We start from the raw sequence: 16,159 nt of genomic DNA, 5'->3' as shown, positions 1-16,159 counted from the left end.
CAGTCACTGTGGCATGGATCTCTGACAGAGATCATGTGATTAATTGGCCAGTCTATGTCCTCAGCGGTTACAGGAACAGTGACATTACTGATGAATTGTTGAGGAACATTATTGGGAATGAGACCAGTGACCATGATGTGGTCATCTGGAGCTAGAGAAGAGTAAGTGTTACCTAGTGCATGTTCTTAAAGAGAACATGTCACCACGCGAATCAATATGAAACCACAATAAGTTGCTTGTAGCGCCGGTTGCATGTGTGCTGGACATGTCTTATAAATTGAGACCACAGCCTGAAGCTGGAAAAATATACTAATATTTATGTTCCGCTTCCAGTCAGGGGGGTGGGGCGGAAGTTTCAGGCACATCAGTCAACGAGGTGCCGGCCCTCACGACTCCATCTTTACATAACCACACCTCCTTATCTCCTCGTAGTCACTGCAGGCCCTGTCTCCTGGCTTCTTTCCCTCTCCCTGGCCTGCCATGGTCTCGTCTTGATCCTGCACATGCAAAGTACACCTTTCTCCCTCCGCATAAACGCAGGGTCGGAGCAGAGATGACCAGCGCATGCGCGAGAATTGAGACGAGATGGAGATTACAGGGAGATGGGGAGGTGTGGTTATGTAAAGATGCGGCTGTGTGTGCCGGCGCCTCCTTGACTGCTGTGCTTGGAGAACCTGGAACTTCGCCCCCACCCCTCAGACTGGAAGTGGACCTTGAATATAAGTAAATTTTTTTTCTGCTGCTGGCAGTAATCTCAATTTATTAAGAAATGTCCAGCACACATGCAATCGGCCATACAAGGTACTTATTGTGGTTTCATAGCGATTTGTCTGATGACAGGTTCCCTTTAAACCTGTAAGCCTAAATTGACCTAATAAACCACTACCCTTATGTCCTCAAGCAGCTGAACACCTTCTAGGTCATGTCATGGCCCAGCAAGGTGGCATTGTCCAGATAATCAACTTTGAAGTGTCATGTAATTTGTCTGTATACATTCAAGGAGGCAGAGAGTTTAACATTGAAGTCAAGCTTTCCACACTTCAGAATGCCCTCATCATTTTAATTGATGGTCATGCATCCAGACAGATCACTAATCAGATCTCCTTCATTCTCAGGTGGGGAGAGCTTGACTTCAATGCTGAGCTCTCCGCCTGCATGACTTTATACAATCAGTTTACAACCCTCTTCAAAGTTGATTTTCTGAATGATGCCACCACACTGAGCCATGAAAGAAACATGATCTGGTAGATGTTAATGTGTTTCACAACACACTGGTACTGGTTAATTAGGTCAGTTTCTGATGAAAGGTTCCCTTTTAAGGACAAATGTTACAGAACTTGAGCTCAATAGGTGAATATGAGCCCAAAATGCAGCATATTCTGTTATGCAACATTTTGACTACTTAGGGCAGGTATAGTAATTCCCCCTATTGCCCTTGCTTTTGAATAATGATTATTTTTGTCTTTTTAGACAGTGCAGTTTGTTCAGGGAATTTTTGTGGAAAAATATGACCCTACCATAGAAGACTCCTACAGAAAGGTAAAGTTTCTTTAAAATTATATTGTAGATGGAATGTAATTGTGTGTCGCACTTGGGGGCAATCTCGGCAAACATTACACCCTCATAAGTTCTACTATGGGCTGCCCCTGACATCACTAGTACAGCTTGTATTGGGCATCAAACGAAAACTTTTCCTTCTGCTTTCCATTATGCATGTTACCAAATATATATGGTAAATGCCCATCTCTAAAATGAACCTAGAGGCTATGTCCCAAACCTCTAGAACTTTTTAGCTATGCTGCTTCTGTTTTGCCAATATAGTTAAAGGGGTTTTCCCATGGAAGAAAATTCTCAAATTTTAATCCCCTAGTGATGTTAACACAATAAAGATCATGTTAAACCCTTACTTTACAATTTTACTCGGGAGCTAAAACGGCAATAAAACTTACTCCCTGGGTTGTGCAAAATTCCATGGTGTTTGCAGGGACTCTCTAAGCGGACACATTATGATCCATCTAGTTCTGTCAGTTTACAATCTGGTTAGATTATCAGGGTCCAGGGTTTCACTGGTTACAGGTTCCTATAGGCACTATACAGTAGATGGCAATGACGTTTATCAAATGTGTGGCTTACTTTGTTAGCGAAATTTGCAATCTGAAACCTGCCACCACCCGCAGTCAAGTCCCAGGGGTTGTGCATTTTTAATTCTAAAGTCTGCCTGCTCTTTGATTCACTCCCACGTCGTCCCTTTCTTGGCCCACCCCTTAATGATGTCAGCTCACTGCTGACGCTGTGAGTCTTGTATTGCAGACATGGGCACTGAGCTGCGACGCGGCTCACCGCACCACGTGTGGATAGTTTACCTGTGCATGGTTGCTAGGCAGTAAGGCATCGGAGGTACGCAAACTCTGTAGTGAGTTGCGCACTTCCTCACTGCCAGGCAACTATGCGTAGGGAAACTACGCATGCGTAGTGAGGTGCAGCGATCATTAAGGGCTGGGTCCAGGAATGGAGGTTGCGGGAGGGGGTTTGCGAGTGAATCAGTTATGCAAATGAGCAGTGGACTTTAGAATTTGAAATGTGCAGCCCCCGGGACTTCACTGTGGGTGGTGGCAGGGAGCCAGGTAAAGCCTGATATTGCATATTTTGCTTACAAAATAAGCCACTTATTTGATAAAAACGTCATTGCTATCTACTCTATAGTGTCTATAGGAACCTGTCACCAGTGAAAACTACTACTCCGGTGACACATTCCCTTTAAACAAGAGCTCACTGTTCTGTTTCTGCCATCCCCATTCACTTCTATGGGAGTAATAAAAACTACATAACTCGGTTCTGCTGTTTTCTTAAAACCCATCCACCACTGATGGTCTGGATTTGACTATTAGCAGGCAGAAAGCAGCGGGCAGGGTTACATTTAGAATAAAATTGTAAGTTCCAGAGGTGGGATCTGCGCCTGCTAGACATTTATAGCATATCCTATGGATATGCCATAAATATTTTTCACTGGGCAAAACCCCTTTTAACGCCACTTTTTGTACTCTACAAGGGTCTCCGTCTTTTCTCTTGGAATTTTATAGAGATATTACTTAGATGCACATAGAATATGTTATGGGAAATAACTTCCTGTTTTGTTTTTTTTTCTCTTTAGCAAGTGGAGGTAGAAGGACAACAATGTATGCTTGAAATTCTCGATACTGCTGGAACTGTAAGTGACTTTTATACATGCATTTGTTCAAATCAACAATGAAGAAATGCAAATTCAGCTATTTATGACAATTTCATTGTAGTTTATAGCACAGTGTATACTTTGGGGATGTACAAACTAAGAAGTTTTGTTAAACTTTGTGACCATTTGATAAACCCTTATACACACGTGGACAAAATTGTTGGTACCTCTCGTTTAATGAAAGAAAAACCCACAATGGTCATAGAACTTGGTCATAACTTGAAGCTGACCAAAGTAAAAATAAATAAAATTTCCATGAAAAAGAACAGATGAAAGACAGACATTGCTTTTCAACCATGCTTCAACCAATTTTTTTTTTAAAAGCTAAAACTTGTATCCTGGACAGAAATGATGGTTCACCTGAAAACAATGGGACATGTTAAATCTCAGTGTGTCCACTAATTGGCATCACATATGTCTGCAATCTTGTGATCAGTGAGTGCCTGTATATAGGGTTAAAGCTACTCACTGTGCTGTTTGTTGAGATGACCAGAGGAAGCGAAGGAAAGAGTTGTCTCATAACCTTTACTTTTATCATGCTTGTCTATAATTTCTTTCTCTAAGGTCCTAAGACCAATCAAAAAATGAATAGGAAGTGCCCAAAAAACTTCTAAAGAGGTTAAAGGTGAACTTAAGCTTAAGGAACATCGGTGTCAGATCACACGATCTATCGTTGTTTGAACTAAAGTGAACTTGATGGGAGACGAGCAAGGAGGACGCCATTGCTGAAAACAAATAATAAAATGTCAAGATTGGAACTGCAAAACTCCATGTTGACAAACCACAAAGCTTCTAGGAGAATGTCCTATGGACAGATGAGACGAAAATAAAACTTTTTGGCAAGGCACATCATCTCTGTGTTCACAGATGGGAAAAATGAAGCATATCTTGAAAAGAAAACTGCCCTTACTGGGAAACCTGCAGGAGGCGGCTCTTTTAGGTTCTGGGGCTGCTCTGTTGCATCTGACACAGGGTGTCTTAAATCTGTGCAGCTTATAATGAAATCTCAAGACCACCAAGGGATCCTAGAGAAAATTGTGATGCACGTTGTCAGAAAGCTTGTCCTCAGTCACAGGTCACAGGTCATGGGTCTTGCAACATTTTTAATCTCCCAAAACACACAGCTAGAATGGCCGAGAGGAAAACATTTGTCTATCTATGAGTCCTGACCTAAATCCTATTCAGCATCTTTGGAATGAGCTGCAACCTGCCATCTGGAAAAGCACTCTTCACATGCAGTTTGCTCATGAGTAGTGGCCCACAATACCTGTTGAGAGGTGCAGAAGTCTCATTGACAGTCACCGAATTTTTTTTAAACTTTTGTTGGATTTAGGTTATTTCTGAGACTTTTGTGGGTATATCTCATATTAAATGAGGGCTACCAACAATTTAGTCCAAATTTGGAGATGACACAAACTTGAAACTGGAAAATTATTTTATTTTTATTTACATTTACCATTACGTTTAGAGGGCTTAGAGATGGTGGGCTAAAGTTTTCTGCATCATTATTTGTAATTAAGTTCAAATCTCAGTTCTTGCTGCAAAAGCAGCTTTATATCTTTCGGGAATCTGCTCCATGTGAATATACCCCCTGTAACCACTTATGTAGCACCTGCTCCCTGTACTCTGCAGCATATGGCGGATTTATGATTGTTTTATTTTATTTTTAGGAACAATTCACAGCAATGAGAGATTTGTATATGAAGAATGGTCAGGGATTTGCACTAGTATACTCAATCACAGCACAGTCCACGTTTAATGACTTGCAAGACTTGAGGGAGCAGATTTTGCGAGTTAAAGACACAGAAGATGTAAGTAAACCTAAAAAACTCATACAATAATATAAATTTTGTTATACACAATAGTCACTTTAGGGTTCAAAAACCAAAGTACTACATATACAACCTACAGAACTTGAAACCCTAGTATCCTAATGTCAAGAGTACAATCTACTCCAAGTTTTTATCCTAATGTAATTTTATTATTTGACACCAATGAACAATCCTCATTATTTAAAAATGCCCAATTAAAATGTAGCAGCATAAAGAGTATGTGCCATCAAGCACAAGAGAAGTAAAGCAGAAAAAAACCACCACAGATACACAAATCTGATTATTTATGTATTGGTGTCCAAACCTAACAAATGGAGATGGCTTCCATTAAAAAAACACATGCCCTTAGGGTGAAGACACACATGGTGGTTTTGGGCCGTTTTTGGGCCGTTTTTACTAAGTGCGTTTTCAGATCATAAAAAAACGCATGCGTTAAAAAACGCATGCGGTTTTTAAAAACGCATCTGTTTTTGTCTGTTTTTAATTGTGCAAATTCTGAAAACCGGACAAAAACGCATGCGTTTTTAAAAACTGATGCGTTTTTTAACGCATGCGTTTTTTACGATCTGAAAACGCACTTAGTAAAAACGGCCCAAAAACGCCATGTGTGTCTTCACCCTCACACTGGTAGCACCTAAGAATGTAACTAAACTCCCATCTGCAGTCAGAAACACCAACCACTGTGCCAGGTCACACTGTCCAGCTGTCCCTAATATTATAGGGAAATTATTACCAGTTGTCATTAAAACCAGATAACAAAACTTTTTTTCTAATACAGTAACAAGTAACCTGCCCTCTGAGTGTTCTACAAGACAAGTTTACTTGTTTCACAATACGAGCATCATGTCATCCCCTGTATACCAGGATTTCCTGCTGCTATTCACTGCCCTATCAATCACTTTCAATAAGCTTCACCCAATTTCCTTCAACCCCATCCCTACTGGGACATGGATGATATGGCCGTGAATGATGTCTCTTGTGTTGTAGTTGTTAGTACTAGTAGTGCAGTTCAGTGGCTTGAACGGGTAATCAGAGCAACATTTGTTCAAGTCGAAGTCTCAAAAAGTTAAAAAAAAAAAGTTAAACATTTTCATAGTAAAAAAAAAAAGAAAGTAAAAGTCCCTAAAGCAATTATTTCTTATAGGAAATCTTGCTTTGATATACGAGCATTTTGATTTGCATAAGAATTTTGCTCATAATTACAGATGACCAGACCCAAACTTTTAGTTTCGTTGAACACAATGCTGGATTGGCACCCATGCAGCCAGTCTGGCGAGTTAAAGCCCCTAAGATAATAGCTATGGCTGTGATTGGCCAGGGGGACATCTCTACTCATAATCCAAGATATTCGTTTGTGGTAGAACAAATAATCTGAATTTCACTAATGTGAAGGCTTCCTTTGACGGAAGAGCGCATAACATCGTTCAGCAACAAGCTGCACAGCTCATGGACATAGGCAATAATTGACTGGAGTTGAATTAGTGAGGTCACTATTCAACATTTTCCGTAGCGATAGGTGTATATAAGCTGTAACATCATATCAGTAGTGACTGTGGTGATGATTTTTTTTTTCTATAAGGTGCCTGCATTATTACTATATTACTTTTTTTGGTTTACATTATGTTATTTGGACTGTTAAATGGGGCCATTAACAAATGGGCCCTCTTATGCCATCACAAAAAAGATGGTCTAAATAAAAGCAAAGCTAGCCCAATCTGTAATGGTTCAAATGGATTTTTTTTTTTAATCTTTACTCTATGGTCCCTGGGTAGTAAATTAAAAATGCATCTATTCATCTCGTTCTGCTCCATGTGTTGATCTGGCATCGGCAGTGTGGGTGCCCACTACAACCTACAAGCCACAGCCAGAATTCAACCAAAACCCATGAAAAATAAGATTGCCAGATTATGGATGTAATGTGTGAAATTTGTATGTTCTTTCTATAATCTCTTTTCCCTATTGTTGTTTTTCCACATCTTAGGTTCCCATGATATTAGTGGGCAATAAATGTGATTTGGAAGATGAGCGGGTAGTTGGCAAAGAGCAGGGACAAAATTTAGCCAGACAGTGGAATAACTGTGCCTTTTTAGAATCTTCTGCTAAATCTAAAATCAACGTAAACGAGGTGAGTATTTTTTTAGATCTTTGTCTTTGCTTGGCAATAATTGAGTAGAATCTGCAGATAAGGAGTCATTCTAGTCATTCTCTTCTATATGTCTATGGGGCACTAGGGTCATGCAAGGTATTCTCATCCAAACCTGAAAATTGTGACTGGAGCGTTGACTATATGTGAGAAGCACCACCCACTGTCTGCAAATGTCAGGGTGAACGGTGAGAGGGATGTTACATTTAGGTCGGACAGCATATGCATGGTTAATGTGGTCTCAAGTGTACGACGTGACATTATGGGCAAGTTTGTGCATTCCCTAATTTTCCCGTTATGTTATCAATGCACGTATTATTCTTCTCAATTGGTGATCTCCCAGAATTGGGTATTCTGGGAGCTCATCCGGGGTCCAACACTTATTGCTCCAGGCTTTTGATGTGGCATTTATTTTACACAAGGCCTATTTTCACTGGGTGAGTGGGAATGAGCTGCAACACCAACCAAAGCCGTGTACAGTGGTGCAGGGACTGTAGTTCAAGCACTGGACTCTTCATTTTGCACAAATTAGAGCATTAATACAGATTGAGCAGAAATATGGCACTACAGAGCTACAACACGTTCTTAGATATCTTTTTTCCCCTTAGTGTGAGTTATGCAGCCGCTTGCACAAGTCATACAGTCATCTATTCTTGGGTTGCAGTGTGGACTAGCAGTTCAGGGGAAGGAACCTGTGACTGCATTCAACAATGACTCGTGGGAGTCAATCTGACTGCAGTAATAAGTAAAGGTGCCCAAGCCACTGTGGGTTTATGGCTTATTAATAAAAAAAAAACTTGATCATGCACAACATAAAATTAAAAGGTGAACTGTTATTTTTTTCCTTCATACTTTGATTTTTTTTTTTATTGCATAAAGAATTTACAAATGTTAATTTTAATTAACCTTATTTGTACAGATTCCATAGACTGTATGGGTTCTTGTGAAGCAATTGAGGTTTTTTATCCTTTAACGATGCAAGAACAGAAACGGTCAGAAGCTGCATATGCAGTGGTTATAGGTGTCTTTATGGTGGCACAATTCAGTTGAGATTGTATGACAGAATGTAAAACTATTCCTTTGAGCATTGTTGAAGTAGGAGTAAAAAATGTATAGTAAAGCAAATGAATAACATTTAAACATATGTTGCTATATTACGCAGGGAAACAATCTGTAGAAACAGGTTCAATGCAAAAACGGCATATATAGATATATAATTTTATTTCTTTCTTGGATTGAGAGGCCTCATGCCCACAAGCTTGTGTTTTGACTGTGAGGTAGCCACACAAACTGCGCCTGCCTCATGGCCTCAAAGCCTTCTATTGGTCACATTCACTTTGTGATGAGGCGCGTTGCATTTGCTGTTGCACCATGAACATTTGGAATCACTGTCGGGGTGTGCACACATCAATGATCTGTGCTTGGACATGCAGTGCAGCTATAATGTAAATACATGATATATGTAGGCATGTATTTATATAGGTCTCGCAGACATGTCCCTGATGTCATTGCTCACCTCAGACTCCAGCAGTTGCCCCAGCTTTCAGGGGACTATAGCCCCGAGTCCATAGTCCAGGGATAATAAGGCCACACTCGGCACTCAGGAGCTATCACTTAGCAGTGCAGCTCTCACGTGACAAGAATCACACGCCGTAAAGAGGGGAAAGAGAAAGGAGTTGGATTTTACAAGGTACTTACTGCTGGCCACAAATGTTTTTGATCCCAGGCAACCTTTAAAAAGCAAAATTGCTGGGGGAATTTTGTTTAGTTTTTATTTCTTTTCTATGACATGTTGTATGACACATTGAAAGCTTGTTGTGTGTAGTACAGATTCTTGATGAAAAAAGTATCTTCTCTTTCAGATCTTTTATGACTTGGTCAGGCAGATAAATAGAAAAACACCAGTGGAAAAGAAGAAACCTAAAAAGAAATCATCGTGTCTGCTGCTCTAGATATGAGTCAAGCAGCAGGTCTGAGCCAGGTGAGTTTTACGCGACCCCAAAGACTCTTCACGCTTGCTTCATAGGTTTAGTAAAAAAAAAGATCATTCTGCTTTTTTCCAATTAAAGGGAATCTGTCTACACCTTTATGATATCCTCACTAAATCAGCTTCATTAATGCCTTCATTGCTGTGTCTGCTACGAACTCAATGGCAAATCTGCAGCATTTCAGGGGGGAAAGCTGCTCTTCTCATAGTTTCCTTTGCTTTCATTTCTTGAGAATCTTTATCATGGTTATAATTTGTCTGAATTTAGCAAAAAAAAATCTTTTGCTATAAAGGGTCAGCCTTTAACTAGGGATCGTCCTTAAGTAGGGCACCGCCTGTATTTTAAAAAAGAAGCTTTATTCCTGTATAAAGGAGGCAGTATGAGTCTCTTTCTCTGCGCTGAACATGTTGATTTAGACCATCTATTAACAGTTTGTGTGGAGTTTAGTAGCTCCACCCACATCACATGATCACGTTTTTCAAGTGTCACCCTTATATCCATGTATGACTGTCGGATAGACTGATCAATGTTTAAAATGATAGCATATACCATGAGAACAATGTTGTGATGGAGCTCAAACCCAAACATAGAAGCATAAAGCAGGTCAATTTCACCCCTAGAACCACAAACAATCTTGTCGTTTACGTTTTATAATAGTTGCTGTTGCTTTGGAACATGTTCCCTCCCTTTGACACTATGTAGGTATAAAATTCTCCCCATGGTACGCCAACATGATTGTAACACTATTTTATACACACATCTCACACTCGCCAAAAGTTAGTGATATAGTTGACTTTTAGGTGACCCATATGAAAAAAAGTGCACAATGCAGTGACAAACCACTACCAGTATGTTGTAAAGTAGATGAACACCTTCCAGTTTGTTTCTTTCCTGGTTCAGCATGGTCATGTTGTCCAGAAAATTTACTTTGAACTGAGATGTAAAGTCACAGGGGGATATTTATCAGTGCTTCTATGCCATTTTATGGAATCGAAGTGCTGAAATAATCGCTATTTCTTGCACACTGTAAGGAAATGTAATTTATATTTGCTACTATGTCACTACCATGCTGTTGCCAGCAGAGTGGGTTTTCCCACAAAATTGCGTGAGGTCCAACCTGGCGTAGTTTTGCCGTGCAGCCTGGTTGTCAGTCAGATAACTCAAGAGGCATAAGCCTCTTTATGTATCTAGCGGGACTGGGGTTGGCACCGGTGTATGATAAGTTTCCTCCACAGAGGTGAGAGTTATGCACGGAAGTCAAGCTCTCCCTTTCAACTGTGATTGACATCATGTACCAGATTTCTTGTATCCCTGGTTACAGGACCTTCTATTATTGTGAAGGGGTTTTCTCAGGCAGGGAGAACTGGAATTCAGTGCTAAACTCTTCACCCTCATGACTTTATACAACCATTTGACATCTTTAAAGGACACCGGTCATCAGTTCTGTCACTAGTCAAGTCACTACAAGGATTCCATTACAGCCTTTATCTAGTTTATTCATACATTTATCATTGTAAAATCATCTTTTCTTTATTATGTAAATCAGGCTGGTCACTTGGTCAGAGACAGTGATGTCACCCTTCCCCTCTCCTCCCCCTGCTCATATGTGTGTAATGTATTATAAAGCGTTGCTATAGTGTCTGTGCTTTACCTGCTGACCTACTCTCCCTCCTAATACACATGTGTGAGACACAGACTACAGCTACACGAGTACCTGACATGTTCTGCTATAACCTGGCTGCCTGGAGCTGTTGTATCTCTCCTATACACACACAGGCTGCAGGCGGCACCAGCACCAGAAAGCACGTGGAGGAGCCATTACACCATTATACCTCCCACAATTATACAGACTGTCAGTCGAGCACCTGGAGGGGGGGGTGTGGCTGTGCCTCCCACTCATGAATAAGCCGAACAGATTGAATATGATAATGAGTCATTGGACATCTCGCAGGTCATTTGCATACAGCTTTAGGACCTCATTGCTTAAGTTTACAGGCATGTAGAGGGAGGGACAATGAAGGGATAGAGACAATGCTCTCTAATGGCAGTTTATGAAAATATATTTAGTTTAGGGGGTTAATTTACCTGACTGGTTTTAATTTTTGTAAATGTATGAAAACTTTATAAAACCTATACAAATTTGGTATCCCCTTAATCGTACAACCCAAAGAATAAAGTAGACATGTCATTTGGGGCGCTCAGTGAAAGACGTTATATCCAAGCCCACAAGAAAATGGCGCAAATGCTTTTTTTCACCATTTTCATTGCATTTGGAATTTTTTTCCCGCTTCCGAGTACATGGCATGGAATATTTAATACCATCACTATGAAGTGCAATTTGTTACACAGAAAACAAGCCGTCACACAGCTCTTTACGTGTAAAAATAAAAAAGTTATAGATTTTTGAAGGTGGGGAGTGAAAAATGGACATGAAAAAACAGGAGAGGGCCCGGTCCTTAACCGGTTAAGGATGAGTGACTGGGTGATACCATCACGCTTGGTCATGAAAGATAAATTATGTGGATGGTGTTAAGATGATTGATCAGATAAACCACCAATTATGTTGTCAATTTCTATTGACCGTAGAAGCATGAAGACAATTTCCCCTTTTTTAAACAAATTGTTAAAACAAAAACCACCACAAAAATGTCTTTCAATGATTGGCACTAGCATGTCACTGCACCATTCACAGAGTACAGGGCAGTAAAGTATTGACTACACACCTGCCCATGCCGGTGGCATGTATGCTGGACTTGTCTTTATAAATTGAGACTGCTGCCTGCAGTCGGGAAAAATTAACTTGTATTCATGGTCCGCTTCCAGTCAGAGGGGTGGGGTTCTGGGCACATCTCCTATCTCCTCGTAGCCGCAGCAGGCCCTGCCTCCTGGTTTCTTGCCCTTTCCTTGGGCTGTCGCAATTCTCGTGCATGCCCAGTACGCCTTTCTCCCTCCGCATAAACGCGGGGTCGGAGCTGAGATGACGAGCGCATACACGAGAACTGAGACCTGACTGAGATTACAGGCAGATAAGGAGACAATAGTTATGTAAAGATGCAGCCGTAAAGCTAACAAAGTGGTATTTTCTCAAAGGGAACCTGTGTCCTCTATAGTCTAACAATAATTGACACTGTACTTACCCTCAGTAAAAAATTGTTACACAACTTTGCAGTTGTTTTATATTCACTTATCAGTTTGTTTGTTTTTCTCTCTCCTTTCTAGACTATAGGAATGAAGAACTGTTGCCTGGTTGGAAAGTGCCAGCATTCCAAATTGTAAAAAAAAGAGATATCCAATCCTAACTTAACATATCTGAAGAGGCTCCTTCTGTTTTACATACTGTATTATGTGAAGACTTTGAATCTCCAATACTGTTTGCACAAGGTTCCCTGGCAATGATTTAGCTATTTCTCTCTGACTATAAGACACGTTGTGTCACCCCTTGCAATAGTGACGCTGACAGATGTGAAAATAAACCTACTTGACTCGATTCTGAATGATTATGAGAGCATGAATGCATTTCAGATGTTAAATATTGCTAGTTCTAATGGCTTCAATGAATTTCAGATTGATTTCTCTTCCAGCTCCTCTCCCTAGTCATGCCTGTGTCAAGCACTAAAAATGTAGCCATTTCTAGTTTTTCTTTATAAATATATATATAGAGAGATATATATCCCCTTTAATGAACTCAATGGGGCTAATACCTTTTTGAGTCATGGTGACTTCATTTTATATTTAAAACTTTTGGGTTTGTTATAACTTTCATCTTGCCATTATATTATAATTAAGAAACCATTTTGTGCATAATGCTTTGGGGAGGGATGGTGGGGTCTTTTATAGGAAAACCGGGATACTGATTTCTATGGATTTCAAAGCTGAAATATATATAATATACTAAAACAACTCTAATATTGCTTCTTGTGTTTTACTGTCACAAATTAAATTACAGCTTTTATGAATGATTAAATTTTAGTACATTTTCATTTTCTTGATTGTGTGTTTTTGTTTCACATTGTGGCACCATTATATTTTACTCTTGCATGTTTACATGTTTTTTTTAAAGAATACTGTTATTTCAGTTTCTTAATATTGTAAGAAGGTTAGAAGCAGTGAATCAAAAATGTATAACCAGTGTCAGTCTTTGGAGATCATCTATTAAAGGCATTTTCTCAGTCACAACTTTTCACCACATGAAAATTAGTAAGTAATAACCATTGGGCCTGCACTCCCAGCATTGCGTGGTAAGTCCCGGGCGTCATTTCGACCGGTACTAGTAGTCTTTTCCTCAATCCCCTCTACTCATTCCCAACACATGGGAGGGGGAGGGAGATTGAGGAGAAAACGACTGTCGTTTGAACTGCCCATATGCCCATCCACCAGGACTCCTTACACGATGCTAGCAGGGTGCCAGTAAATATAAAAGGAACTGGAGTTATTCATATTCACAACAAAATTCCATTTTAGAAATTGCATAGTAGTACATCAGATTAAAGTTTAAAGGGCTATTCTCACCTGGGCATTCACATTTTATGTGTGTGTATGTATATATAATAAATATATATACACACACATACAGTAAATCCCGGCCATTTTATATGCTGAAACTATTTGTCTTTGTTCAGTAGAACTAAATTGTTCCTAAGGGACAACATGACTACATTTATGGGAAACTATCATCGCACAGGAACTTTTCTTTTTAAATAACATCCAATTGAAAAAATGCATCTATATGGTAGATGAATTAAATGTCATTGCCCAGATGAGAATACCTCAGTGAAGGGAACCTACCACCACGATTCTACCTATAAAGGTAGAACGGGTGGTAGGTACATGTATGGGACATGAGGATAGCCCTTTTTAGAGCCTCACGTCCCCACTATCTTTTTTAAAACTTTATTGCCCTAATATGAAAATTTTGTAAAGCGGCTACTGGGGCGTGGAGTAGCAGGACATGATGCTATATGTTGCGGCTACTCCGTGCCCCAGTAGCTTCTTTACTCGTTCTACCCCAAGATCTTCGGTGCAGCTCGTCCGAGAAGCCGGAGTTCTGCGCTTGCGCAGTATCTCTGGCCTCTGAGCTGTCGCTGCGGGCCGACTTCTCGGGCGAGGGCACACAGCTATGAGGACCTGCGTGCAGAAGATCTCAGGGTAGGGGGAGCAAAGAGGCTACTTTGGCATGGGCGGTTATATATTACGGCAATAAAGTTTTCATAAAGAAACCGGGGACGTGAGGTTTAGCTCTAAAAAGGGTTATCCTCACGTCCCATACATGCACCTACCACCGGTTCTACCTTTATAGGTAGAATTGTGGTGTTAGATTCCCTTTAAGTCTAGAAGTCTAGTGTATTCAGAAGGTGACTACTCCTCCACCCCTAATGGCATTGATTGGCAGTCTGCTCCACATACACAGCAGCCTATCAGTCTTCAAATAAGGAGTTTTGAACATTTTGGGGGGGGGGGGTAGCGCCCAAATGCTGCCTAACACAGGAGCATCAGGAAGAACTATGCATGTCCTTCATCTACTTGAACTCTGACAGACATGACTTCATGAAGGCTGAAAAGGGACAGCAGGGTAAGTCTACAGCATGCACCATAATACACCCAAGTAATGTGTGGTGCTGCTAGTTAAATTTTTGAGTATTCAATTTCTAAATATGAAGAGCAAGCTGAGGTTTTAGAGACTAGAAATTCTAATTAGACTGTAATTCTGTTAAATAATTATTTCCAGCAAGCCTTGTTCTAATGTCATCTTAACTCATAACCAATGATAGACTTTCTGTTTAGGTGGAAGTGGCTTCATGAATCCCCCCCCCCCCATTGTATTAAATAAAAAGCATGAAATATAAAGCATGAAAAAAAATGCCAAGAAATATAATATACCGTGAAATTGCCTTTCACAGGTGACATGTGTGGATATGTTGGGTGCGTACTATGCGTACTACTGCGAGTATCACAGCAGTGTATGCAGATGAGTAGTAACACTGGTAAATGGCCATGCAGTCAAAGTGGAAGCTCCATTTGCTAAGGCACTGATGATCCAGATGTTTGCTGTGGGGATTTAGTGGTGCATCAGTGCAACTATGAAGAGCTCCATGATGTGTATGGAGCACATACAACTTTAACATACATTTTCCAAACAATCATTTAAAGGGGTTTTCCCATGAATTGAAGTAAGGCCTCATCCTCACTTGCTGATCAGTGGGGGTCTCAATGATGAGACCCCCATAGATCACAAAAACGAGGGGTCCAATGGGGTGCCAGGTCCCTCGGTCAGACCCTTTCTCGCTCCAGAAAATTAATGGAACAGACGGCCGTGCAGGTCCGTTCTGCTCCATACATCTCTGTGGAGCTGGCGGAGATTGTAGTCTGCACCATTCATTTTCTGGAGCGTCGAGGGGTACGACTGTAGTACCTAGGACCCCTAGTGAGATCACCACTCATCACTGAGACCTCCACCAATCAGCAAATTAGGCCCTATCCTGTAGATAGGGCCCAACTTGAATTTGTGGGAAAACCCCCTTTAAACCCAATGAAACAAAGCATTGCAGTTTTAAAACCCAGTACGTTGTGTTTTAGATGATTAAAGCGATGCAGAGTATTGATATCAACATTTGAGTTATCATGAAATCCTTTTATTTACACATTCCATTAAATAAACTACATTCTTAGCAATGCAGCTCATAAAACTCTTAATAGAAAAATGTTCACCTGAAAAGGCAGTACTGAAGGTGGTCCTATGATAGAAGGCTGACCGCATGTAAAGCTGCCTATAATTTTAGGGAACAGAAGTATTGGACCAATATAGTTCTCAGGACCACTTCAATTGACACGGACTGTTATTTAAATACTTTGAACTTTGGAACCTAAGTCTAGGATTACTTGGAATGATGTCTTTTTAAAATGGATCATGTAACATGATATTCCAAGGTTTCTGTAAAATGTCTTATAGGTGTACCATCTCTTGAGAAAG

General features: G+C 40.3%; 1 protein-coding gene across 2 annotated transcripts in view; it reads left to right on the top strand.

The window, feature by feature from the left end:
* The window catches only part of RAP1A (RAP1A, member of RAS oncogene family), a 51,467-nt gene extending 38,295 nt beyond the window's left edge, over positions 1 to 13,172 (top strand). For both annotated transcript variants that reach the window (XM_072137695.1, XM_072137696.1), the window contains exons 4-9: positions 1,471 to 1,539; positions 3,152 to 3,208; positions 4,900 to 5,040; positions 7,043 to 7,186; positions 9,067 to 9,185; positions 12,412 to 13,172. In XM_072137695.1, coding sequence (XP_071993796.1) covers positions 1,471 to 1,539; positions 3,152 to 3,208; positions 4,900 to 5,040; positions 7,043 to 7,186; positions 9,067 to 9,156 — 501 coding nt within the window. In that variant the 3' untranslated portion in view covers positions 9,157 to 9,185; positions 12,412 to 13,172. The remainder of the gene's footprint in view (positions 1 to 1,470; positions 1,540 to 3,151; positions 3,209 to 4,899; positions 5,041 to 7,042; positions 7,187 to 9,066; positions 9,186 to 12,411) is intronic.
* The last annotated feature ends 2,987 nt before the right edge of the window (positions 13,173 to 16,159 follow it).

This window comes from Engystomops pustulosus, chromosome 2, assembly GCF_040894005.1.
Source record: "Engystomops pustulosus chromosome 2, aEngPut4.maternal, whole genome shotgun sequence".
In the NCBI taxonomy this organism is placed as follows: domain Eukaryota; kingdom Metazoa; phylum Chordata; class Amphibia; order Anura; family Leptodactylidae; genus Engystomops; species Engystomops pustulosus.
The sequence above is the reverse complement of the archived record's forward strand: the minus strand, read 5'-3'. Positions and strand labels throughout refer to the sequence as shown.